The sequence below is a fragment of the Miscanthus floridulus genome, chromosome 1, assembly GCF_019320115.1.
Source record: "Miscanthus floridulus cultivar M001 chromosome 1, ASM1932011v1, whole genome shotgun sequence".
Classification (NCBI taxonomy): Eukaryota; Viridiplantae; Streptophyta; class Magnoliopsida; order Poales; family Poaceae; genus Miscanthus; species Miscanthus floridulus.
The window spans coordinates 24,039,135-24,066,776 of NC_089580.1; the positions used below are offsets into that span (position 1 = coordinate 24,039,135).

General features: G+C 43.3%; 2 protein-coding genes and 1 long non-coding RNA gene across 3 annotated transcripts; 2 read left to right on the plus strand and 1 right to left on the minus strand.

Moving 5' to 3' along the window:
• Positions 1-9,976: 9,976 nt before the first annotated feature.
• On the plus strand, positions 9,977-14,038 carry LOC136476249 (deoxyhypusine synthase-like). The gene is made up of 7 exons (XM_066474020.1): positions 9,977-10,332; positions 10,985-11,152; positions 11,314-11,532; positions 12,244-12,327; positions 12,910-13,015; positions 13,082-13,317; positions 13,722-14,038. Exons 1-7 carry the CDS (start codon positions 10,093-10,095, stop codon positions 13,797-13,799), a joined length of 1,131 nt encoding a protein of 376 aa, XP_066330117.1. The 5' UTR covers positions 9,977-10,092; the 3' UTR covers positions 13,800-14,038.
• A 3,259-nt stretch (positions 14,039-17,297) lies between these two features.
• LOC136457879 (uncharacterized protein At4g28440-like) lies at positions 17,298-19,595 on the plus strand. The gene is made up of 3 exons (XM_066457920.1): positions 17,298-17,453; positions 17,684-17,961; positions 19,256-19,595. The coding sequence occupies exons 2-3, from the start codon at positions 17,739-17,741 to the stop codon at positions 19,444-19,446; spliced, it is 414 nt and encodes a 137-aa protein (XP_066314017.1). The 5' UTR covers positions 17,298-17,453; positions 17,684-17,738; the 3' UTR covers positions 19,447-19,595.
• Positions 19,596-21,869: 2,274 nt separating this feature from the next.
• LOC136476251 (uncharacterized) lies at positions 21,870-27,051 on the minus strand. The gene is made up of 3 exons (XR_010763492.1): positions 26,749-27,051; positions 22,858-25,589; positions 21,870-22,711 (listed from the first exon to the last, which is right to left on the minus strand). It is a non-coding gene; the product is annotated as an uncharacterized lncRNA (long non-coding RNA).
• Positions 27,052-27,642: the final 591 nt, after the last annotated feature.

Here is a 27,642-nt window from a genome sequence, read left to right on the forward strand (position 1 = left end):
CTTTTTCTAATGATCTTGGTATATTTTCTTAGTATTTTGACAAGATCATCATATGTAGGTGAGTCATCATCATCGCTATCACTATTATCATCACTAGCATGTTCATCATCACTACTATCATCACACTTAGTTACCTTGTGTTCACCTTTGGCCATAAGGCATAGGTGTGTAGAGGATGATGGCGATGGTGGCGGTGAAGATGCAAGATCAATAGCAATGGCAGCCACCTTTTCATCGTCACTATCATCATCGGATGATCCACTTGATGAATCAATGTCCGTGAGCCAATCACCAACAATATATGCCTTGCCACTCTTCTTCTTCTTGTAGAACTCCCTCTTTTTGCCATCTCTCTTCTTGTATGACTTGTTCTTCTTCTTTTCATCTTCATCACTTGAATCATCTTTCTTGCTCTTGTTCTTGAACTTGTCTTTCTTGGGCTTTGTGCATTGATGAGCTAGATGACCAAGTTCGCCACAATTGTAGCAATCCATCTTGGAGATTGGCTTTCTTCTTGAGCTAGTGAAGAACTTCTTCTTCTTGCCATCAAACTTGATGCCACTCTTGTTTAGCCTTTTTAGCATCTTGGTGGTCTTCTTCACCATGAGGGCAAGGCTTTCTTCATCATCTTCATCACTTGAGCTCTCATACTCAAGTCTTGCTTTGCCCTTGTCTTGGCTAGCTTTGAATGCTAAGTCCTTCTCTTTCTTCTTTGTAGAGGATGAGCTATCTTGTGGTGTGATGTGCATGTACATCTCATGAGCATTGATCTTTCCCAAGATTTGTGTCGGTGTAGTGGCGGAAAGATCACCTTGATGTAGCACGGTCACAATGTGCCCATATTTGTCAATGGGGAGGACACTCAAGATTTTTCTCACAACGTCGGATGGTGACATTTGAGTGAGTCCAAGCCCATTGACCTCCTCTACAAGAACATTCAATCGAGAATACATCTCATTAGCACTTTCTTTGGAAAACATCTCAAAAGAATTTAGCTTTTTAATCACAAGATGATAGCGTTCCTCACGCTCACTCTTGGTTCCCTCATGGAGTGCACAAACGTCCGACCATAGTGCATGGGCGTCTTTGTGGTTCCTCACACGATTAAACACATCTTTGCAAAGGCCTCTAAAGATGGTGTTGCGAGCCTTTGCATTCCATTTTTCATAATTCACTTCATCGCCTTGAAGTTGTGCGGCATTCCTAGGTGCTGGGAACCCTTGAGAGGCGGCTTTAAGAATTCCAACATCTAGAGCTTCTAAGTAAGCCTCCATGCAGATTTTCCAATATGGAAAATTATCTCCCTCAAAGATAGGAGGAGGTCCATCCTCGTGAGACATCTTGCTCTAAGCGATTAAGCTTAAAAACATGAGCACGAGGCTCCAATACCAATTGAAAGGATCAAGATGCCCAAGAGGGGGGGTGAATTGGGCTAATTCTAAATTCTCTTGCAATAATCAAATCCTACGGATAGCCCAATTAACCCCTTGTGCCTAGAAAAGTGTTTATATCAAACTAATGCACAACAACCTCGCAACCTAAGTTCCAAACTTACTCTAGCAATCAATTCTATAGATGTAAAAAAAACAAGTATTGAATTGCTCAAAGTAAATGCTCAAAGTAAGTGCTCAAAGTAAATAGAGAGAGAAAGAAACGCGGCGATGTTTTGCCGAGGTATCGGAGAGTCGCCACTCCCCACTAGTCCTCGTTGGAGCACCCGCGCAAGGGTGTAGCTCCCCCTTGATCCGCGCAAGGATCAAGTGCTCTCTATGGGTTGATTCTTTGACACTCCGTCGCGGCGAATCACCCAAAGCCGCTCACAACTTGAGTTGGGTCACCCACAAGCTCCGCTAGGTGAACACCAAACTCCCAATCACCACCAAGCCATCTAGGTGATGGCGATCACCAAGAGTAACAAGCACGAACTTTCACTTGACCACGCAAAGCCTAATGAGAAGATGGATGCATACTTTGCTACTCTTGATTTGCTAGTGCGGCTACTCTCTTGGATTCTCAAATCACAAACACCTCACTAGGACCTTGCTCTTCTTGGCACTCACAAACGTGTTTCTCAGCTGTTGGAATGAGCAAAAGATGCTCCACTCACGAGTGGAGCTACTATTTATAAGCCAGCCTGAAAAATGAACCGTTATGAGCCTCTGCGGGATGACCGAACGCTCCGATCGCTATGACCGGACGCTCCGGTCAGTTCAACCTGCGAACAGCATTCAAGTGATGACCGGACGCTGTCAGGGTCCGGTCAGTGCCGACCGGACGCGTCCGGTCGCTCTTGGATGCTTACTGTAAACGACCGGACGTTGGATACTCAGGGTCCGGTCACACTGACCGGACGCGTCCGGTCACTTTTTCCCAAGTCTGGACCCTTACTGGAGTCGACCGGACGCTGGCCCTTAGCGTCCGGTCACATGACCTTCCAGCGTCCGGTCACACCAGACTTGATCTTCATGGTCAAATGAACTGACCGGACCCTGCGGCCAGCGTCTGGTCGCACCGGAGCCAGCGTCCGGTCAGTGTTTGACCCTCCATTCACTTCCAACTTTCGAACATATGTGAATGAAGTTTGCTCCAAAGGATCTTAGGCATTCATAGGAGCTACCTAGAGCTAGTTTTAACAAGTGTGCACCACACCTAACTCACTATACTCAACTAGGTCAAGCTACCCGTTCATACCCCCCTTCATAGTACGGCCAAAGGAAAAATAAAGTCCTAAACTACTCTAAGTGTCTTTCCAACTCTAATTGACACTTAGAACTAGTTATCCTTAACCTTGTCGTCCAACCTTTGAAAACCAAAATGATTTCCATCGTAGGGGCATGACAACCTCGATTGCCCAATCGATCTCCATTACCATGACCTAACTTAATTGTCTCTGCAAAACACACGTTAGTCATAGTAATCTTATATTGACATTAATCACCAAAATCCAATTAGGGGCCTAGATGCTTTCATGATCATTTCATTTGGGTGCATGAGTTGATTAAATTGGATAAATATGCAATGTTGCTTGCTATAAGATGTTTGAATGGATAAATGCTTAGTAATCAAGTTTGGATTAACTTGTGTTAGATAAATTCATAAGATGACCTTTAGTAAGTGGATTGAATGGATATATGTCTTATGAAAGTGTTCGAAAGTGTTCAAACAAGTTGAGTTCAAGTTTGATTCACATTTGGTGAAGTATACTCAAGTGATTGAAATATGTCCTATATTGCAAAAACTGAGCTGGCTGTGATCAAGTCAAAGTTTGAGTGATCAAATTTATTTTGATTGGCTTGAAATTTGGTGTGCATGCTCTACACTTATGGTATGAGATGTTGTACAGATTTTATGAGAATTGAATAATAGATGCTTTGGTTTTGGAGCTGATCTTGTCAGCCATAGTGTAGCAGTTTTTAGCATGTAGCAGTGGTGGAAGAATTGAAATCCGGTAGCAATTTAGAAGTCAAATGAATCCCAAATTTTTACACCTGCTAGATGACTTAGTGAACCACATCTACACCAAATCTTGTGGCATTTGGTTCTGTACATTGGGAGATATGATTTTTTCATTGAAGGGTACAAAATCTGCTAGAAAAGTGATAATTATTGGATTGATTTAGAGTCACTTTAATTGAAAGATCCTCAAGTTGAAAATGTGTTTATAAGTGGTTGAGGTACCTAAGTTTGATTTTGGATTAAGCTAGGAGCATGACAAGCAATGAGGACCAAGCTCAAATTGAAGATCAAGACCAAGTTCAAGATAAAGATGAAGTTTAAGTTCTAGTGATCATTGGAGATCATTTAGTAGAAAGAAAATGACTTAAACAAGTAGAAAGAAAATGACTTAAAGAAAGATTCAAGGTTACTCATTAAATTAAGTCCATCACTTGGATCAATCAATCAAGTATTTCAAGTGAGTATCAAGAATGGTTCTTTGGAGAGAGGCCACTTCTCCCTAGTGTAGGGGCTTGCCACCTTTTGTAGGTAAACCAAATGTGGTACTTGAAAGGCTAACACGGAAGTGGTGATCTAAGGAACATTTGAGATGCTTAGTTGAAGAAATCAAAATGATTGATCTATAGAACAAGCAACACCCAAGAGAGCTAGTCATGACACTTCAAGTGATATTCTAAGTAGTTCTCTCAAGCAAGCATTGATAGATGATGAAGCAAGCCAACCACAACAAGATAGTGCACTTAATCATAAGTGGTTCTCAATTCATATGGGTGAAGAATGGATTTCATATTGATGATTGGTCTTCACCAAGCTATTAAATTAGACTTCGCATTGCTATTGGAGAAACGAATTGGAATCTATTTGACTATCCTCTTCTCCAACATAGCAAAGGTATCATTGTAATGTGTATGATCATTTTGACCCCTTACTAGTATGTGGTTAGAGCATATAGTACATGCTTATTAGGATCATGCATAACAAAGATGAAATTTTAAAATTCATAGCCTACCACTATTGCTTGAATAATTAGTTGATCTAGTGGTATGAGTATGAATTTGTTCATGAGCTAGTAAACCCAAAGTACTTGATCTATTTTGGATTGCTAATAAGTGATAAGTACAACATTGGTAAGATAACCCTTGCAAGAGGTGTGAAGAAGCTAGTCATTGGATCAAACCGGACTTGGAAGCTTAGGCAAATCACTTTAGCTCAAGTCAAAGAGAAAGAAGCTCATGGAAACAATCTAGTTTAAGAAATTGTTATAATTGACAAATCCTACAAGTGGTTCCATGATTATTCTTACACGTGGTATATCTAGAATTATCACTTTGTTACAAGTAGCATTCATACAAGTGGTATCTAGTACATCAAATGATGGTTCCACAAGTGATCCTTAACTTTAAGTGATCATCAAGTGAAGAAAGTTCCCTCAATTACAAGAACTCATGTTTATCAAGTGGATGACCTATGATATGACATAGGGAGGTGCCCCACCGATTGGTATCAAGGTCAAAGATCCTACATGAGTGATCTCAAGGGCTACAAGTGGTGTCATTCCAACATATGTGGTGGTGTCCAAAAAAATGCAAGATTCAAGTGTCAACCATGTATCTCTATTGCAACCCTTTGTATTAAGAGATGTATACCTTTTATAAAAATGGATGACAAAGGGGGAGAAATTAGTACAAAGATATTATGGGAAGTTGGATTTGGACATGGACATGGACAAAGTGGGAGCAACATTGAAGAATGTGAGAGGATAAAAAATTCTTGACAAGAAAAACACACAAGTAGGGGGAGCAAGCTCATGAACTTTGGCTGTTTGCATTTGACATGTGCTTGCTTGCATTGCATAAGCTTTTAAATTCAATATGCATGCATGTGTGGTGTATGCTAGTTGTAGAATTTGATTGATGAAATGAAAACTAGCATGCATAGGATGATAGCTAGACACTTGATATGCTTTTCAAGTAATGCTAGTACCTTGCTTCTAATGTTGATCTCACGAGGTATCTAGTGCTTTTGTTTCCAAGTGATATCTAGGTAACCATGGTGCTAAGGATAAACTTAAAGGTGTAACTCCAATTGGTATCATGCTTCAAAGGTTATCCTATATACCTTAGCATCATTTGGTAGTAATTACTCTCCCACATTTCCTATCCATGCATATGTACAAGCTTTCTATCCAAACTCTTAGCATATATGTAGGGGGAGCTAATGCTACCAATTTGGGTTCATGAAACTTGTCCAAATCCTTTACACATGGTAAAATTGCTTGGACAAGCAACATAAATCCATTTGAGCTTAATTTCCATATCTTTGTAGAGTTGTCATCAATTATCAAAAAGGTTGAGATTGAAAGGTCCTTGTTTGGTTTTGGTAATTGAGTGACAACCTAGGTGGACTAATATTTGGTTATGTGAGAATACATATGAGATTAGTCCACAGGTGAATATGTAATGAAGGAGCTCATTTCATATGAGACGTGACATGGAGTCATATGACTAAGGTGAAGAAGATCAAGATGAGGCTTGTCTTGATGGACCAGTTGCAAGAGTGAAGGGCAAGTCGAAGGCTTTGAAACGTTGGACCACGTGGCGGGATGCTTCAGCAAAGACTTGGCGCCGAAGGACCGATGCAACGGTGAAGAACAAGTGAGGTCAAGATCAATGAACCAATAAGGTCACATGATGATATGAAGTAGATCATATCATTTTTTATCATGTTGGTGCATGTGTTGCATCGACATTGGAGGAGATAGAATGGAATACGCAAGACCAAGGTATAACCTATAGGGCATTTTATTTTACCGGTCATAGATGTGTAGAGAAGTTTATAACCAGGTTTAGGATAGATGGTCGTACTATCAAGAGGGGCAAACTTGTTTGCATATCGATCATCTAGTGCCACTCGAGTGATCTAACTTCGCATCGTTGCTAGGATTGAGTGGCGTGGTGAAAAGAGTGCTAATCCTTCGGGAAATGTGTGTGCAAAGCTAACTCACGTGCACAAGGTGGTGTATCTCTTAGTGGTGTTAGCACAATTGCAAAGGAGAAGAAGTTGGAAGCGAGGAGGTCGTAGAGAGCTTGGGTTGCTTTCTGGACAATGGCGGGCTGTCTGCCCTTTGGTGGCGGACTGTCCGCGGTCCTCGGACACTGATGTTTGGGAGGGATCAGACGCGATGCTCGCACTGTTCATGGTCTGACCAATGAACGGCGGATTGTCAGTGCCTGGGTGGCGGACTGTCCGCCGGCTAAAATCGGTGGCGAGCAGAGTTGCTGGAAACTCTGTCTAGGCTGTTGGAAATCAACGACGGACTGTGAGGCCCTATACACAAGCTTGGAGCTTGTCTTAACGGGAACTAGCGTGTTGGCAAACACGTGAACCTCGGGATAAAAATCACCGTGTCATCTTCTTTTCGTTGGTTTGCGATCCCCATACACAAGCTTGTATTACTTTCATTTATGTTGTGCTTGTGTAGTTTCTCTTATAATTAGTTAGCTTGTGTAGCTTACTAGTTGCCTTCTTGCTTGTATAGCATAGAAGTAGCTCTTGTGTGACTAATTTAGTTTGAGTAACCTTGTTCGTCACATTGCTTAGTTTATGTAGCTAAGTAGTTTGCACTCTCTAATTTGGCTTGTGTAGCTTTGTTATTGAGTATTGTTAGTGAACTTAGGTGGTTTTGTGCTTTTGCTTACTAGATTGTGTAGGTGCTCTCCGGTTTGCTTAAAGTACTAGTTGTATAGGTTTGTGTGACTTTATAGACTAGAATTGGATAGGTGAGCACTAGCTAGCCTAACACTTTTGTTGCCTCTTTAGGATCTTTATAAGGTGCTTGTGAATCTAGATAGAGGGGTGTAGTCTTGGCTAAACCGATAGTTTAAATTCCACATTTGTTTCCGTTAACCGGCATGTTTAATTTTAGAATATACTATTCACCCTCTCTAGTTCACTGTCTCGACCCTACACCTGCTGTCCATTTAGAAGGACTCTCGAGGAAATGGTGCGGAAGAGGATTGAAACCTACTCACGCCAGCGTGGACTGAAGCAAAGAGCCTGTAGTACCTCTAGAAGGTAGCTCCAGCTGACTTTGTCGAAGGCTTTATGTATGTCCAACTTGAGGAATATGGCTGTCTTTTTTTGTTTTTGGAAGGTCTGCACTATGCTCTGGACATATAGGAAGTTGTCATAGATGCTCTTTTTTTATGAACGCACTTTGGTATTTGAAGACCAAGAAGTCCAATAGGGGAGCCAATCTGTTTGTGAGAAGATTGGTGAATAATTTTGTAAAACTGTGTATGAGACTAATTGGGCGGAACATGGCGTCCGCTTTTTTTGGGAGCAGAATAATATTAGCCAAATTTAGCAGCTCAAAACCTTGGGAGTTTAGCATAAACATGCTGTTCATTGCCGTTGTGACATCTTCCTTGATAATTTCCCAGCACGTTTTGAAGAAGACGCCCGTGAAACCATCGGATCCGGGTGCTTTGTCGGACGACATGGAATGTTTCGTGGCCTTGATCTCCTCCAGCGTGAATGGAACCTCTAGTGCAGACAAGTCTCTTGGGACATAACCCAGCGCGTTCCAGTCGAAGGTCCTTGATCTCGATGGCACTGAACCCAGGTGACCCAAGAAGTAGTCTGCCACCACCTTCTCCTTGTCACTATGAGTAATGGCCACCCCCTCATCCGTATGCAAGCGATGTATATAATTTTTCCTCCTCGTGCCGGCTCTTCTATGGAAGAATTTTGTGTTTGCGTCTCCACTGCGGATGTATGATAATCTCGCTCGCTGCCTAATCCTCGATTTTTCAATGGCAGCAAGTCCGGTGCTCCTTGCTTTTAGCTGGCGGCGTAGTGCAATTTCCTGGGGCGTCAGCGTTCTCATTTCCTTTGCCGCTTCAAGATGCAATAGCACTTCTTTGACGATGGCCAACTGTAGCCGTGTGTCGCCAATTTTCTCCCTCCGCCATTTCTTGATGCCTTTGGCTACTCTTGCTAATTTCGTGTTGAGTCGCTTGAGAGGCACGTTCTATTGGACAGGTCTATTCCAAATCTGTTCTACCAATTCACTGAAGCCATCAACATTCATCCAGAAATTTTCGAAGCAGAAGGATGGATTTTTGTAGTGCAGGATCTCCCCTTGTAGTAGAAGCGGAGCGTGGTCTGAGATGAGCGAAGGCAGGGAGTGGAGGAAACAGGTTGGCAAGGTCAATTCCCAATCCGGGGTGCAAAGCAGCCTGTCGATCCTTGTAAGCGTCGGACTGCCCTGCTCATTGTTCCAAGTGTAACAGCGGCCATTGAGCCCTATTTCTTTGAGGTTTAGCTCGTCGATCACCGCTTTGAAGGCCCCCATTAGACGACGGTTCAGATTTGAATTATTCTTATCTGCCGCTTTATAGATGAGATTAAAGTCACCAAGGATTAGCCACCTCCCGTGCGCCGGCCTAGGAACTGCCTTGAGCTCTCGCAAGAATTGTAGTTTCTCAGCATCACCTTGTGGACCGTATACCACCGTTATTTGCCATTTGGTCCCGTCTGTCCTCACGGTGCATGTTGCTGTGACCGCATTTGCAGATAAGTGTTGATCGGTGAGGTGGAAATAATCTTCGTTTGTCGCCATCACCCGCAGTACGTGGCCCTATGATTACTACCTGATTCGGTAGAAACAGGTGACGGAGAGTCGTGCATGCTTGCAGCTGGCAGCAAGAGGACCGATTTGGAGACTGAAAGGGACAGATCAAGCTTTGGTTATTTGGGAGTCCAGTGTTCAGACATTGATAGTTACAGCTGGTACATACGCAAACAACAGTGATAGATGCTGCTCGATCTGTAGAAACCCAAAAGCACACCATCAAGTTGGCTATGACCGACAATTAGTGCTTTGCCCCATTGCCGGCTCAACAACTGGGGATGCAGTCTAGTGATCTTGTTAGGCACAAAAGTTTCCACTAGCAAAGACGCAAAGTCATGAGGCAATGCTGCAGCTGGCAGGCACGACGATCTGACTAGGGTTTGCTGATTCCGGAGACTAGTATAGATAATGACGCTGTTACGTTGGTGGTGAAAGGGACGGATCGAGATTGGGAGCTCCTGACATTGATAGCTGCAACTCAACTCAATACTCGCGTGAACAGCAGTGTAATGTTGCTCTATCAAAAAAAGGCACCCCGGAGATGGTTACTACCGAGAATACCGACGGTAGGGATTTTACTCCATCAGGGTGTAGCCATCCGTATGAACAAACTATGCCTTGACCTGGAAGAGACGTGCGGCACGGCCGGCCTCGGAAGTCGTCGTAGACGAGGCGCTGCTCGCTGGGCAGATTGGCGAGTGAAAGAGTTTGCAAGGTTTTTCACAGCAGTTTCATCCAGCCTATGTATGTAGGCGGTGCTGGGCTAGATTCTCTCAGTCTCAGCCCAAAATCTCGGAAGGTCTTCAAACCAAACGCCAATGGGCCGACCCCCACAACTAAAGTTGCAGTAGAGAGGAAAAGGCACTGGAAAAGGCAGCCGAGCGGCCCGTGCGGCACCTGATTCTTCCGCTTTTGTGCGGAAGCGGAAAACGAAGTGAAAGCGAGGCTGCTGCTGTCTCACGGCTGCTGCGGCGGCGGTTTGGGGGCTCCAGACTCCAGAGATGGCCGGTGCGGGAGGCAGCGGGGGCGGCGGCGTGGTCCGCGACGTGGAGGCGCTTGAGGGCGTGCGCTCCATCGTGCTAAAGCCGTCGGAGTCGCTCGACGAGTCGCGGTTCACGAGGATTGCCGGCGCCGACTTCAACGACCCGGGCCTCGGACTGGAGGGGCTGCTCGCCTCGCTTGCGAGCACGGGGTTCCAGGCATCCAACCTCGGTGACGCCATCGACGTCGTCAACCAGATGGTACGTCCGCCGCTACGCTGCTGGTTTCGTCCGGAGGCCGGAGGGCGAGTTTGCGCTTGGGGGTTAACTGTAGCAACCTAGCGAAGAAGATAGGTTCATGTGATTTTGTGCGATGCGAGGTCTGTTGTAGTGTGTTTTCTGTTGAATCTCGGCAAATTAATGTTTAGACGCCTGGATTTTGTTCTGGAATGCTTGGAGGCTAAGTTGTAAACACGGCCAAGCTGATAGATGTCCAGCTGTTACAACTTCAGTGATGTAGGTATATTCGAATTTGCGGTAACAGTGAAAGGACCCAAGTATACTAGTACAGACCTTCAGGCGTTGGCAGCTCCTATGCGGGTTAAAGTTTGCACCTAAATCGAGCAAAGAGACATAAAATTGCTAGGGAAGTTTCTGCTTTTATTGTATATTGCTGTCAAGTAAACATTTCCTACATCACAAAATTACCTTTGCTCTTACAATATTCGGCCTGTTCGCTGGTTGGTTTCTGGACTGGTTGAGCTGGCTGGTGCTGGTTTGTTGTGAGAGGAAAACACTGTTGGCTGTCTGGCAAGCGAACATGGTGATTGCCTCAGCATATTTATTCATTTTCAGTTTTGTCGAATTCGCGTTTCCAAGGTTCTGACATTTGCTATGCTTGTCTGAACTAAAGTTAGATTGGAGGTTGTCGCATGAGAAGCCCACTGAGGATTGTGATGAAGCTGAACTTGACCCTAAATATAGAGAATCTGTGAAGTGCAAGATATTTCTGGGCTTCACTTCAAACCTTGTGTCTTCTGGCATCCGGGATATAATCCGTTTTCTAGCTCAGCATCACATGGTAAATTCTCCAACTCTGTTTCACAAGTGCAAATTCTCCAACTTTGTAAAGTGGTCTGCTTGAAGCATGCCTTGACATATCTGCTCCTAACATTACCTGATGCATTGAGCTCTAGTGTTCTAATGTCACTAACTTTATCTATGAAAAATTATGCCCTTTAGGTGGATGTTATTGTTACAAGTGCTGGGGGTATAGAGGAGGATCTCATTAAATGCCTTGCACCAACTTACAGAGGTGATTTTTCTTTACCTGGAGCACTGCTGCGGTCAAAAGGACTGAACCGGATAGGAAATCTGTTGGTGCCCAATGATAACTATTGCAAGTTTGAGAACTGGATCATGCCACTCTTTGACCAGATGCTACTGGAGCAATCTACTGAGGTAAGCATCCCTGCTGGGTCAAAGCTATATAATATTTCTTCCGGCTGAAACTCAGGTACCTGCTAACCATGGCTTTCATTTGCCGTATACAATGGCTATTAGATACTAGAAGTGTAATATGAATATGCTTTTTTTGCAACCTGTAATTTTTTTCTTATAAAGGGCCGTAGATTTTTCCTACTGTCTGAGCCACTAATAAGCAGGAAAGAAAAGCCTAACATGGAATTGATCTACGATCTGGATCCAAAAGTTCTTTAAAAACTATTTGTGTAGCATGTTACACTTAATATACTAAAAAAAGTTAAAATGCATTGGCATTTGCTTGACCTTTCTTGAATAGCTTCTTTTTTATCGACATTATACTTTTTCTGGCCTTTAGAGTGATGAGTGATGACCTTCTTTTTTCTCTTTCTAGCAATATGCATATGAACTTGAACAGCCAGACAAGTGAGATCTTGCTAAACCAAATGTTTGAAGTATGAACTACTAGTTTCTGCAGAAGTTGCTGAATATCAATACAGAGAAGGTTGCACCTTACTGGATATTTGATGTTTTAACTCAGGAGCAGCCTGCATTTTCCACATCAATAATGTTTTGTAATAGATCACCTGCCAGCTCTGGTGTATCAGTAATTGATCTTGTTTTTTTCTGGAAACAAGAAGTGAACCATATTTATGTCTTTGTCATGGATCAATTTATTGTTCTTTGCAGAATGTTTGGACACCGTCAAAGGTGATAGCTCGTCTTGGCAAAGAAATAAACGATGAAAGCTCCTATCTTTATTGGGCATACAAGGTAACATGTAGCTGTGTATTCTTAGGAAGTATTAAAAGAACTTCAGAAATGGGAGTGTTCTGATTCTATTCATGAATTATGGATTGATTTCTGTTGGTAAACAATGAGATATGAAGTTTTTGCTCCTCTTTTATTTGTGTGTGGTGTTTTTTTAGGGGGGTGGGGTGGGGATGTGAAAAGTAATAAAAGTTCTGTGGAGTTATGCGAGCAAGTTATTGTTGCTTTACCTTGGGATCTATTTTTTCACTGTCCCAGGAGTCATGTATTTTCTCCAAATAGTTGCTTTTCCTGACTTGAACCTTCCCATCTCGTTGATTAATGCAGTGTGTTTGTATACCTGATATCTATATTCAAACCTTTTTTTTAGAATTGTTCAGAGCTTAGTAGATGGAAGCAGTATAAAGTAGCTATTATTCTTAATGTTAGAATAAATGGCTTACCCTTCCCTGTTCCAGGTAGAATATCTTTTGCATCGAAGTTTGTGGTTTTCTTATACTGGAGTTCTTAATTTCACGAGCTACTTTGTTGATTTACATCTCAAGACAATAGTCACACTGTACTAACTCATCAGTACTTGACCAGAATAACATTCCTGTATACTGCCCAGCGTTGACTGATGGATCACTTGGAGACATGCTGTTCTGTCATGCAGTTCGTAATCCTGGCCTTATTATTGACATTGTACAAGGTATGATTCACTGTTCTGTCCTTGCCTTTGCTTTCTTATGCAACATTGAGCTTGAAATCTTTACAGATATACGACTGATGAATGGGGAAGCCATCCATGCAACACCAAGGAAGACAGGGATTATAGTTCTTGGTGGAGGCCTTCCAAAGCATCATATATGCAATGCCAATATGTTCTGCAATGGTGCAGATTATGCTGTCTATATTAACACGGCCCAAGAGTTTGATGGTAGCGATTCTGGAGCACACCCTGATGAAGCAGTCTCATGGGGCAAGATCAAGGGTTCAGCAAAACCTGTAAAGGTATATGTTTCTTCACAAAGCTTCAGATGCTGTTTCTTATGTTTCACATAACTCTAGTTAAGCTTACTTTTGTAAACATCATGCTGCACCTTGCTGTTGATTTGTCTTGCAATGAGGTATCAAAATAATTGAAAAGTATATTTAAAGATGTTTCTTAATTTCTAAAACATCTTAACTTCCTTCTGCCACTGTGGATAGCTTTTGCACTGACACAATTCAGAACGTTGCATTTTGGGCTTGAAACATGCACCATCTTACTTTCTTTAATAATTGTAATGGATTATGAATTATTATCTAATTGTTTAATTGTGCCTTTTCTGCAATAGAAGATATCAATTAGAAATCAGCATATACGTATTAGACAGTCAACGTCTAATCTATTGTTTGAAAATTTGGAAATGCAGGTGCACTGCGATGCAAGCATCGCTTTCCCGCTTGTTGTTGCTGCGACATTTGCACGTAAGGTTCACAGCTCCAAATGAACAAACTGAATCGCTTTCGGTTGAGTATGAATGGACAGCAGAATTTTGTTGAACTCTCCAAATTACCATTTGGAGCACGAGGTCTACTTCACCTGCACAGGGATCATGTGCAAGCTTTTTCGGTGACTCGGGGCCGCATGCCATCATTCTTCGATGTTCACTTGATGCTGTACTAGCTGGTTGGTAGCATTTTTGTTGCAACCAATAATTTATTGAAATACAGACATACGATTTGTTCATCCGAGTCATCTGTTTACGAAATTGACAAATGACCTGTTTTATGAACACTTTTTTTTCACCTGAAAGCCTTGTGTGCGCTCTTTTGTGTTGATGCACGGGTGGCATTTTTAGGGCTCTGATCTTCGCAATTGGTTTGAGCTAGTTTTCGTACTCTTGCGTGACGAGTGTTGGGTGTAAGCCTCTAAGGCCCTCTTTCACAAAAGAAGCCGAACAATGGCTTCATCCCATGAGCCCATTCATCGTCAGTGGCTCTTCTAATTCATCGATGCTCGCCTTGAGATTTTGCTCAAGCTCGACCACTCGCGGGTAGGTTGTAAATCATGCTTGATGCGAAGATCAGACCATTTTCTCGTTTCGCAAGACACTCTTTTTGTTTTGTTTTTATTATCTTGCTAAATAAAAGAGATGAAAAGAGTTGTCATCCTCTAGGGTTTGGTTCCCTTGCGGCATTAGAGAGGTGATGGTGACAGTGGTGCTTTGGATTAAGGTTTGTCTAGCCTCTCTGCCTCGATGGTTTCTGTTTTGGTGCCGACGAAGAGCTAGTGAGACTAGGTTCCGCTGAATTTCTTGGTTAACATAGAATTTAGATATCAGATGTGTCAATTATAGGAAATAGTCGGCTAGATTTTAAATGCGACGACTTTGACATTGATGACAACTTTGCCCTTTTCTTCCAGTTTGTTCTGCGGTAAGGTCTGGTTATCTAACTTCTAACCCTCTGTTTTGGCGGCAGTCAGTATTCTTAGTACAATATATTCAAGCTGTTCCTTTTCCTTACTGCCTTCTTAATATAATATTCAAGCTCCAACGGACAGCGAACGATCAGAGGAGAACCAGAAAAGCCTTGGGTACCGACTATTGTTTTCCTTAATAATACCAGAAAAGCCTTGGCTAGTTTTTGAGGACTCTGAACGTTTTGTTTCAAGTCATCCTTTGCGTACCGACTATTATTTTCCTTAATAATACCAGATATAAGTATTCATTGCCACCAAATATGTCTGCTGTCATGGCATGGAATTCAAGAAGATGAAGATACAAGCAGCTTCTTGGTGGATACATGACTTTTTCTTTGGCTAATTGTAAGGGGAATGCCCAAGTATTTGTCTACAAATGGAACAGATCAAAATAAAACATTATCATATGAATTAAAAAGGGATTGGATCAATGATGAGTGCTAAAACTGCATTGGAAACAGTACAACACAAAGTTTTGTGAATCAAGCCATATCATGCTGCATTTTCATGATTTTTTATCTCTGAAGGTAATGAATAATTAGCAGCTACATTTTTCGAAAGTCATCAAAATAAGCATGTCTTCATATGAAATGTTGATGGATACAAGTTCTGAGTACCCACCTCAGCACTTAAACTTTCGGGACGATAAGAAAGATCTGGGAGTCATCAAGGAGCTTGGGACCTTAGTCTCGCCATATCCAGACGCGTCTTGAAAGAAATTTGGATTTCAAACTGAGCCCCAGGTATACGCAGGCGTTTTAACCAGAAGAACTTCTTGTGAAGTTCGTGTGGTTTGGCTGTCTGTTCCACAAACTGTTTCTTGACATGCATCGAGAATTGTTCCCTGGACTTCTTATCAATATGAGGTGATCGCAACACGGTATACAAGGCTCGTGATTCAGGTAGTCCAATCTTCTTTGTGAATGGCATAAGCCCTGAGATCTGGTTGCTTTGGCTCATAAAAGACTTCATCACTACGCGTATCTTTGCAGCCATGACTCTACAGCAAAGCAGAACTTTTGTAACTGTTTACAAATACCCTGACACCTGGAGAAGGTAAAAATTAGCACTGGCATGTAACCATCATGTAACACAGACATCAGTAAACAAAATCTGAGGCAATTAGAAAATTAACCTTGCTGTGACATGGGCAATAACTTTATGATGCTTGAGCATAATATTCACCACAAATAGGGTAGCAGAATCACAGGGAAGAGAACATATATACAGATACAGTGAATACTTATAGTAAAAGGTTCAGTGCATAGAGGGTAGCATATCAGTTAATGTAAAGTACGATGCTCAGCCACACCATGTCACACAGATTTCCTGGACTGTGCCCATAGGGCTACTTAGCACATGTTATGCAGCCACAATACTTAATGGGCCCCATTAAAACCTTTCTACTATGAAAAACAGAAAGAAAATAAAAACAGAAATGATCCTTTTTTTTTCTTCTAAAATGAAGTATCAGGCTCATGGTATACAAGTGACGAACTGACGATCCATATATGCATAAAAGTAAGTAACAAAGTACATGGCTTTAGTTGATATAGAGGTGACTGGCAATAAAGCTACAACAGAAGAATGTTCTTCGTTTTTTTTAATGGGAGAGCGTAAATGAACATACGATGAAAGATAATATATTGACAGATAGAGTTGGGTTGTTGCAATTAGGAAAGACTAAAGAACAGAAGAAATATGTCGGCCATCATTAGCCTTAAAAGGTTAACACCGTGAAGTAAAGACAAGCAACTTCGATCGCACAAAGAATTGCAACAGCATGGCTATCACCATTCAACAAGCGGCCAATGGAGCTAACTCTGATCACCACGTAAAAAAATTGCAGAGTAACATTTCATACAAGTTCATCCAACATGTTATTTGCCCCCCAAATGGTTAATTGAACAAGTCACAAGCACATCGAGATATATTCAAGCAAAATTGAGAGTTTGGTAGAAAGCAAAGCATATTGCCTTCTGAAATGTACTGACGAACAATGCTGCAACTACAAGTATAAAGTGTATCTCAAGAAGCCAGGAAATTTAATAATCAATCATCTCATGGTAATGAACAAGTGTGAACGGTTCCTCTCAAGCAGGAACAGATCAAGTATACGACATGGGTGCAGGGGCGGACCCAGTAAAGGACATGGGTGATCATTTTTTTGAAGGCATAGTACAGGTATACACTTGCAATTAGAACAGATCCCATTACAAATAGCCAAATAGCTTAGGTTAGCCTTTGGGTGCTCCGTTTCGCACAACAAGAAGGGAGGAGAAGGGGCGGGCATACCTGGTGACTGCTCGTTGCCGCCTTGCCGGAGAAGGGCCGGACGAAGATCTGGGCACCTGGTGTAGGGCGGCGGCGGAAGCAGCACTGCAGAAGGTAGTCCAGTCGGCGCAGAGAGAGAACGCGGAGAGAACAGCGGCGGCGATAGGAGCCGATCCGCACGGGCCTTCTCCCTTAAGAAATATCGAAAGAAATTGTGAAAAAAACGGCCCAGAAGAAGGCCCATGCGGGTGCGCTCTTTTTTTTTCCGCCGTCGCTGCATAACGTGCATTCCCCTTCCGTCCGCTGCATCTCTCTCGCCCCCTCTCGCTCTCGCCCGCCCGCCGCCGCCCTAAGCCAGGTGCTGAGGCTTTAGTTGGTCTCTTCGCCGGCGACGAGAACCCACCAGGTACTCCCACCCCTTCTCTCCCTTCAAGCTGAGCACCAGAACCCTAACCTAAAGCTATTTAGCTATTTGTCAAGCCTCCTAACTTTGAAGTTTTTGCAAAAATTATTGGATGTACATGTGTACACCCATGTCCCTTTACTGGATCCGCCCCTGATCCGTCCAGACGCATCAGACACTTAACTACGGTCGTTGGGTTTTTTTTTTCCATTCATATTCATGTTATCTTTTAGGGTTAGCTAACCAAGAGAAGGAGAGTGATAGGAGGAAGAAAGAGCAACGGGAACAATGGCGGCAGACTCTGGCGCTCGCAGGCAGCCAACCTTCACCAAGGTCGATCAGCTGCGCCCTGGAACCCACGGCCACAACCTCATCGTCAAGGTTGTTGACTCCAAGATGGTCGTCCAGAGAGGCCGCGAGGGAGGGCCCCAGGGAAGGCAGATGAGGATTGCCGAGTGCTTGGTTGGCGATGAAACCGGCATCATTGTCTTCACTGCAAGAAACGATCAAGGTTCTCCCAATTCTTTCCACATCCCCTGGCAATACCTTACACCGTCAATTTTACAACATATTACTGTTTGAGTATGCGGCTAGTACTAATCCAGTCAATTTAACAACATATTACTGTTTGCAAGTGCGACCAGTACTAATCTTTCTAGTCTTGTTGTGGTTCATCTCGGTGTCTCCTGTTCTGTCTGATGTTGTTGCATTGTGTACAATCTCAGCTTTCCATGCTTTTGGTCAGATTTTGCTAAGTTAGCTTCCAAAGTTCATAAGCTTTGTTTGCTGGTACAGATCAACAGCACTAATGTAAGTTGAATTCATCATCTGTTGCATGTTCTGTTCCATTTTCCTATGCTGAGCAGTAATCATAGCATGTTCTGCTCAAACTTACTGGTTCCTTGGCCAGAATTTACATATTGTCAGAATTCTACATACTCGTACCTTTGTTTTTAGTGAAATGGATAGATGCCATGTTCTTTATCATTACCATTATCACTCCAGTCTCTAGGCATGCATACAAAAATTTTTAACGATTCGTCGTTCCTCATCCAATTATAAATATCACTAGTTGGAATCTCCTTAGCGACTATTTAGTTTATACCGTTGGTGATCATCTTCAGTCTTGACATACGTACATGATATAACTGTGCTTGCCTAATATAATGTGATTTTGCATCAGGGGACAAGTCTCATGTACACGATTCACTCTTTACTGAAGCACTCAGTTTTCTTAAGTTTGAGTTTGGTTCCTTGTGCTTCTGTGCGATGTGTTGCATATTGAAAAGTAAATGTAGAAATGATGGCTGAAGATGGTGTTTTTTATTGGCTTGGCAAACTACAGGAAAATGTTTTCCCAAAAATAAAATTACGAAAAATTGCTGCATGTGGCACGCATGGTTTTGTCACGAAGGCCGTTGATAGTTGTGATGTGGTTGCAACATCTTGCTATTCACCTTTATCGTGGCTCTTATCTGATCCCAATCCAAGGGATTGGATCTAGGGGCTGTTTAGTTCCACTTCATTTTGCCAAATTTTTCAAGATTCCCCGTCACATTGAATCTTTGGACGCATGCATGAAGCATTAAATATAAATAAAAAATAAAACTAATTACACAGTTTAGACGAAATCCACGAGACGAATCTTTTAAGCCTAATTAGACTATGATTGGACACTAATTGCCAAATAACAACGAAAAGCGCTACAGTTGCATTTTGCAAAAAATTTTGCAACTAAACTGGGCCCTAATTGACCTCCATCAGAGTAAACCTATCAAAACAATAAATCTTTCTTTTTTGTGCAGTGGATTTAATGAAGCCTGGAACAACTGTTGAACTGAGGAATGCAAAGATTGACATGTTCAAGGGTTCAATGCGGCTTGCAGTGGACAAGTGGGGAATTGTGAAAGCTGCTGAAAGCTCAGCTGAGTTCACAGTCAAGGAGGACAACAACCTGTCCTTAATTGAGTTTGAGCTGGTGACCGTGGTGGAGTGAAAACCTTCCTTTGCTTAGGAGTATTGTTGGTATGCTTTGAGTTGCTTATTTGCTGCACCATTACTTACTGTGCGCCGTGGCTACTTTTGTTTTGTTTTGTTTTGCGATGACTCGATTGCTATTGAATAATAATAAATTGGTGTTGTGAAGTGAAAAATGTCATGCGATAGTGGTGGACTTTTGCCGTTTGGTACAAGCTTTTGTCCTGTGGTACATATAGGGACGCAATCTGCAGCAGCGGCTGTTAGGTTGAAATTTGCTTGCTACAGTTGATGCTTATGCTTCAACTAAACGATATTTGCCTATTTGTTTGAGGTGATGTGATCTCTTTGGTGTTAAATAAGCTGTACCGACCTGTATACACTTTGAACTCGGGAGAGGCCAGCATGATCATGGAGTAGCAGCCAAAGGATCCCAACTGCAGTCGCATAAACGAAACAAGTATGGAAGGGATGGGAGTACAACAAGTATGGAAGGAAAACAAAATACACTTGGCAGAGGAGAAAATGCAAGCAGGCAGCAACACAGCAGTAACATGCACAACCAGGGGGGATCACAGATCAACGGTGGTGTCCCTTGGCTCTGGCTGCTGCAGCGGCCATGAGCAGCGAGTAGGCGAGCTGTCCCGTCTGGCGTTGCACCTCCTCTCTGACCATCTGGCGCACCACTGCCAACAGCTGCGCGTTTCCTTTGCCTTCCTCCTGTAGTAGCGTTCCTTCCTGCAGTAGCGTTAGCGGCGATGACGCGGGCCGTGGGCCGTGGCCCTGCTGGCTGTTGCGGGCTTACCGCTTTCCTCGTCAGCCGCTGCTCCCTGGTTCTGCTGCTGCCAGCGGCAGGCCAAGGCTCAGGGACAGAGACGGCGGCGTAGACGGCTCGGCCTCGGCGGTAGCGTTGCTGCTGTTGCCGCCCCCTAAACCACTAGCAACCACATGTTCACAGCCACTGGCTGCTGCGGACGATGATGGTGTTCAGGTTCAGCAGCAGCAGCAGCAGGAACCACGTATGTATATGCAACCTTACGTGCGCTTTTCAATCGGAGAACGAATAGTGTACATGTGTGCCATGCCATGTCATGTGTGTGCGCGCACACGGTCTGTTGCACGCTTCCAGGTCTGCATGCACTTTTGAATGAACCAGCCAGCTGCATGTTGTACCGTACCATTTTCACTTTGTTTGTTGCATATTTCTTTCTCTCTCCCTTTTTAAAGTTTTTATTTATTATTCTTCCTGATTTGTATGTACTTTTTCTTGGAACACTGCAAATGGCTAGTGGAATATTTGGTTTTAAACTAATGGAATCATAATAATGATTATTGGAACACCAATGATGAGCACACGCAATATTTTTTTGTTCTATTAAGGTGAAACTTTTTTTCTTGTGAAGCTTGAAACATTTTTCTCTTAGAACCTGAAATAATTTTCATGAAGCTGGAATATTTTTCTCGTGAAGTTAGAACACATTTTCTTGCGACCTACAACCTTTTTATTTTTAAGCTGGAACAATTTTTTTTTATAAACCTATAACATGTAACCTTAAATATGGACCAATTGTTCTCGCAAACATAACTAGTATCACACGTTGTCTACGGTATGATACTGTGGTGTTGTTATATATGGAGTGTTTTTTTTATATTTGGATACCTTAGATAATTTAGGATGCTGCATTATGCAGGTCCAAACTCTCTTGCTTAAGTTATTGCTGAGTTTCAGTACCTTAAAAAAACCTCGATCTACGGTAGGCAAGATAGCTCAGAGCAAGTATAATAGTAGGCGGTAAACTGGCTAAATGTTGAGGTGGAGATGAGAGAAGAGGAGCGAGAAGAGAAGCGTGTTGTAAGCTTACAGCCGGCTTAGACACAAGAACCAAAAAACTTTGTGAGATAGATAAGTGGACCATGTATTAATAGCAAAGAGCTAACTGCTATATGGGTGGGCTGAGAGTTGCAAAGAAATCATACAGCCAGCAGCCGGCTGTATTATTAACCTTGCTCTCATGGCATTTTGCTAAGAAGGAGACTTTCTCACGTAGGTCGAGAAAACCCTCAAATCCTATCTATCTATCTATTTATATATACACAGTGATAACATTAGGGCAGTCCCAATGAGATATTAAATGACTCGTCAGCTAAGCAAAATACTGACATGGTAGTCTAATTAACGAGGAAAGAGAAGAACAATAGAAGAAATCCTTTGAAATGGAGTCTTCCCTCGACTCGAGGCACGGAGAAACTATAAATTGAGGGTCTGTTTGGAACGCAGGAATAAAAAACACAAGAATAGAAAAAAAAACACAGAAATGTGGTGAGTGTATAGTGATAAAATATATGAAAGGAAAAACGTGAAAAATAACTAGAAGGGGTGTTTGGAACGCAGGAATCCATAACACAGGAAAAACGTAGGAATCACAAAAGATTACAGCCATTACTCTCATCGTTATCTCCTATGCAGTCTTTGTCCTTTCCCCAAACTGCTTTCTCTCTCACACATTCTTGCGTGCGCCTCGGACTTCAGCAAAAAAAAAAATGGACGGAGAGTAGAGGTTTAGATTCCTGTATTTTTTGAAGCAAAGGGAGCCCTTCCTGGGGAACCGGAAGGAGCATTCCTGCGTTCCAAACGACATATGACGTCACCGAACCAAAGGATTACCGTTCCTTCGAAATTCCTTTACAAAAACTCCAATCCAAACAGGTGAGCGTCGGGAAGAAACCGGCGGTTTCTATGTGCTGGAGCCGCTCCGATTGCCTGCGCCGCCGTGCTCGTCTGCACTGCTCGTTTGCCGGCCGCCACGCTCGTCCGTCCTGCTCACTTGCCGGCCGCCGTGCTCGCTCGCGTGCGCCGCCGCGCTCGTTCGCACTGCTCGCTTGCCAGCTGCCGTGCTCGCTCGGGTGCGCCGCCGCGCTCGTTCGCACTGCTCGTTTGCCGGCTGCCGCGCTCGTTCACCCTGCTCGCTTGCGCTGGCCGCGCTCGCGTGGGCCGTTGCTCTCGTCCGCCCTGCTTGCTTGCCGGCTGCTGCGCTGGCCCGCAGGCTGCTGCGCTCGCTCACAAGTGCCGTCGCGCTGGCCCGCCGGCTGTCGCGTGAGCTCGCCCGTGCTGCGCTCTTGCCTACTGGCCGCCGCGCTCGAAGCTGCTCTCCGGCCAAGGCCGGGGTATACTACAAGGCACGAGCACGCAGCCCTCCATGGCAAAGTGGAGGCCGGCTGAGGCTCCTCTAGGTTCATCGTCCGTGCAGGCTGCTCCATCGTGAGCACGAGCTCACTCCTGGTGCCTAGGGGAAGACGACGAAAAAAGAAAAAGAAGAGGCAACAGTTATTAGGCGAATAAATCTGCACTATGTGAGATAGTTTGTATAGATGATTTCTTATTGGCATAGCTACTACGAAAACCGTACATAGTTTCGTAGACTGTCCTTACTTAGTTTCAGTTACTGTCGTCATGACGGGTTGCTACCTTTCCATGGAGTATCGGCTCTTATTATTTTCTTTTGGAGGTTGGTCTTCGAGGATGCATGCGAGCTTATACGGAGACATACATATAGTTGTTTGTTTTGCTTGTTAGATTTTCTTGTCTCTCTTTGTGAGCCAAATTGGCTCTCTTAACACTACTACGTAAAGCTTAATGGAGACGGGAATTGCAACAGCCAGTGGCGGACCTAGGACCTGAGACCAGGGTAGTCCTAGTAAAAAAATTTCATGTGTAATACTATAAAATCCAAACAAAAAGTTAGACAAACATAGCTATAAATTAACCAAATTACGATAATACATTTAAAAGGTTCGAAACTTACATAAATACTCCCTCCATACTGATAAAAAAGTTGTTTACGATATGATTTAGCATACCAAGGAGTGATTAATTAAGAGGTATTTTTCCATGTTTTCCCTTATTAAATAGGGTTGTGGGTATCACATATCCAACAAACTTTCGTAGCTGGACTGGTAAGCGCGCTGCAGCCCAAGACAGGAGGTCCCCGGTTTGATCCCTCTCGGGCGCGTTAGTTTTTTGAAGAGCTCGTGGATTTGCGGTGTCTTCGGCCTGGGCTGAGACGAGAGTGACCGTGGGCCGGTTTCTGAAGAGTAGTAATAAAATTTTGGATCAAATTTGTGGGTAGTCCTGGGCCTACCTGGACTACCCACTGGATCCGCCACTGGCAACAGCCTCCAAATAAAAAGTCACTCTAATGGTGACCTATGAAGGCAGTTGCTTTATCCGTCTCGGTTAATTGATTAATGGAGGCGGGGCCTTAAGACAACTGTCGGGGTTATGACACCCTCGGTATACCGCCGCGTAGAGGAATAAATCAATCAATCATTGGTAGAATACCAATGGGCAAGTGACAATCAAATTTTCTCCCGAGGTTCAAGTGCTTGCCGACACGCTAATCCCCGTTGTATCGACCAACACTTGGTGGTTCGGTGGCTAAGAGGTGTTGCACGAACCTCGTCCTCACAATTGGACACCGCAAGAACTTACCCACAAGTGAGGTAACTCAATGACACAAGCAATTTACTACAGCTACCTTTCGGCTCTCCGACGGAGAAGGTACAAGACCCCTCACAAATCACCGGAGCCGGCCATGAACAATCACCAACATGTGTCCAAGCTCCTTCGCTGCTCCAAGCCGTCTAGGTGGCGGCAACCACCAAGAGAAACAAGAAATCTGCAGCCACAACGATCCTCAAGTGTCACTAGATGCAATCACTCAAGCAAATGCACTTGAAATCACTCATAATCTCACTATGATGATGAATCAATAATAGAGATGAGTGGGAGATGTTTGCCTAAGCTCACAAGGATGTTAAGTATGTCAAAGTGCCAAGAGTAAGAGGCCCAAGCCGGCCAACCCCTTTAAACAGAGCTCAAAGGCTCAAAGAGCCATTAGCCCTCGCAGGCGTGACCGGACTCGCCTGACTGGACGCAACCCAGCGTCCGGTCGGCTGCGTCCAATCGGCCCAGGCAGTCCACGTGTCGCGCCTTTGAATTCTACGTGTTCGATTCCAACGGTCATCTCTCAGTCGCACGATATGTTAAGTAACGACCGGACTCGACGCTGGAATGACCGGACCCTGAACCACCGAGAGTCAGATCACAAATAGAAAGGTTCCAGAGCCGGTTTTTAAAGACCGAACGCGTCAGGTCAGACGCGACTTGACGCGCCCTAGCGTCCGGTCAACGTTGGCCTCGCCTCCGAGCGTGCGATCGAGCCCGGCGGTTCCAGCGCGCGAGGAGCGAGGGCAGGGGCGACCGATTGGGTGAGGGCGAGGACGACGTAGGGGCGAGAGGAGCGAGGGCATGGCCGACCGATTGGACTGGATTGGAGCGGAGATAGCTGGCTTTCCTTTTTCTAACCGACGATGTCGGGTGCCACAATCGCCGCGGTACCGCACGAAGGAGGCGCGAGCTGGGGCTTTCCTTGTTTGCGCGATGCGGGAGATAGCGCGGGGTCGCAGGCTATAGGTAGAGCTCTTTCCTTTTAAATATCGCAAGGAACGGCCACGCATCGAAGCGAGGCTGCCGGAACGCAGCAAGACGATGGACCAACATTGAAATGTCGCACCAAAAAATGTCCACGCTTTATTCTTTTTAGTTGTAGGAGAAATACTATATGATGGGTAATCAAGAGGCCTGGTGCAATATCCAATGCGTATTTCAAGGATACCTAAATTGTTTATTTGGTTAAAAAATATATTTCCTTTTATTACAACATAAGATTGGGACTAGAATTTTACTAAAAATAATTGGAAAGTCTTTAAATCTAAGATGGTTGGTTACAAAGTATTTTTATAGCCACGTGCGTGCAGCACGTGCATTTCCACTAGTTTTTAAAACAGAGTAAATAACCATATCATATTCTTCTATGGGGGGGGGGGGGGGGGGGTGCCCGCCTTGCCATGTACCAATCTTCTATATCTAAATATAAGCTTCCGATGCATCCTGAAATACCAAAAGCTCCAAGAAGAGCTGCTCCAAATCCTATGAAAAGAAAACCAAGGTCTTCCCCGTGTCCTCCTTTTCTGTACTGCCTTTGAAGGTAGCAACATGCCATGATGTTGGCAAGATACTGGAGCTGAAAAATGTAATTAGGTGGGGCTTCCTCCGTCCTGATCCTTCTTCGAAGCCTTCTTCGAGGCCTTCTTCGAGGCATCCTGGATATATGACAGTAACAGCAGTTTGCCCATAAATTTCTTTAAGGTATCGTGATTAAAAAAATGAAAACAATTTCCACATGTAACGCCATAATATAATATTGTAGGACAACGTAATACTAAGTTCTCCTTGTATGTATAACTGTTATTGATGATGTACACATGCATATAGTGAAAAACATTCTATATATGTACAACAGAAGTCACACCAAAGAAAAAAGAAAGTAATTGTGCTACATGCTAGTGAAAAAAATATTCTAGAGATCTTTAGGCCATATTGAATCCATTAGTTGCTAATAGTTAGCTAGCTAATACTCACTACGTCCCCAAAAAATATAATTCTAGGTGCATTTTCGGTTAAAGTACCTAAAGTTTGACCAAATATATAGAGAAAAATATTAACGTTTATGATATCAATTAAATATACTATGAAAATATGTTTCATGACGAATCTAATGTTTTACCTATTTAGTACGATAACTATTAGTATTAGTATCTCTATATAAATTTGGTTAAACTTACATATTTTAACATAGCATTGTTCTGGAATTGCGACCTTTTTAGGATGGAGGTAGTAGCTCATAGATAATATTAGCTGGCTAACTATTAGCTACGACTATTTGTTTCGGTCCAACTAGTGAGTATTTATTTAAAATATCATAAACTTTCAACTTGAACGCCAAACTTTTGGTCAAAAACATAGAGCTTTTCAGAAATCCGTCGTAGGACTAGAAAATTGTTTTTGCTATCATGACAAGAAAATTGGATTGTCTGATGCTATCTAGGATTTACAAAGATGACAACAGAACGACACACGCAATCCAATAAAATCTATTTAGCAATTTGGCAAATAATTGTAAAATTTGCCCCACAATTTGTTAGAGAAGCACTAAATAACATAATAAGTCTTTAATTCAACTATTAGGTTCGAAAAATAAACATATATATACTAGTCAGGAGATAAGGTCACCAGCACATTCACCAGGGGCGGATCTAGTAAAGGGACATGGGTGTACACATGTACACCCAATAATTTTTGCAAAAAAAGTTAGAAGTTGGTAGGCATCAAATAGCCAAATAGAGTTTGAGAACTCAATTTCAGAAAAAAAAAAATATTGAGAACTCGGTTTCTCACAGCAGACAAGAGGAGTGGCAATACCTGGTGGGCGCGCTTCGCCGGAGAAGAGATAGGCGAAGGCCTCGGCACCTGGCGTAGGGCGGCTGCGGCGGCGGTAGCCCACCTAGTCGTCGCAGACAGAGGAGGAGGGAGGAAGGGAGCGAGCGCACGCGGTGTGAAGGTGACTGGATGCGGCGGCGGCGGCTTCCGCTCAACTACGACCCGATCTGGGAAGGAGGAGGATCGATCTAGGAAGGAAGAGGGAGGATCGATCTGGACTGAGGCACTGTCGGCGGAGCGAGCCAGGCGGCGGCGAACGAAAGAGATTAACGCGAGGGGGAGGCGGAGGACGGTTTGGGCTCGAGATGGACTAGCAAACCTATATAGTTTTTTTTTTCTACAAATTTGTTAGACCAGCAAACGTGTAAAAAAACCCATACGTCTTACGATCAGACTTCGTATCATTAGATCGTGAATCTGAAACGTATACGGGATACAAGTAGCGTGAGATCAGTTAAGAAACTATCAAATTTTGTTCAGGCAATACAAGATTTATAAAATTTAAAAGAAATAATTTATTTATGATGACCATGATATTCATAATATAAAGTTAATGTTCATAATAATTTGAAAATGTCCTATTAAGCCTATATCAAATTAAAATATAATATTGACATGCTTTTTTCTCCTGATGCAAAGTACATTATTATTGAGTTAAATGCACCAGGGGTCCATGAACTTTTCATGGTGTACCACTTAACTCCATGAACTAGAAAAATGTATTTATAGGTCACCTAACTTGTTAAATGGCACACCGTAGGTTCATAATACTTTGTCAGCGCTTTATTGCTTAGGTGGCATGCCAACCTGGCATGGTTTTTTTTCATCTAACCCCTCACTCTAGGCCTGTGCATGGATTATGTGATCCACCCAATC

Bases quoted from the DNA above. Each gene is read 5' to 3' on its own strand.
- LOC136476249 (XM_066474020.1), top strand. From the start codon at position 10,093: ATGGCCGGTGCGGGAGGCAGCGGGGGCGGCGGCGTGGTCCGCGACGTG. The intron at 11,533-12,243 runs GTAAGCATCCCT...TGTTCTTTGCAG, and splicing joins TACTGGAGCAATCTACTGAG to AATGTTTGGACACCGTCAAA. The intron at 12,328-12,909 runs GTAACATGTAGC...GTACTTGACCAG, and splicing joins ATCTTTATTGGGCATACAAG to AATAACATTCCTGTATACTG.
- LOC136457879 (XM_066457920.1), top strand. From the start codon at position 17,739: ATGGCGGCAGACTCTGGCGCTCGCAGGCAGCCAACCTTCACCAAGGTC. The intron at 17,962-19,255 runs GTTCTCCCAATT...TTTTTTGTGCAG, and splicing joins CACTGCAAGAAACGATCAAG to TGGATTTAATGAAGCCTGGA.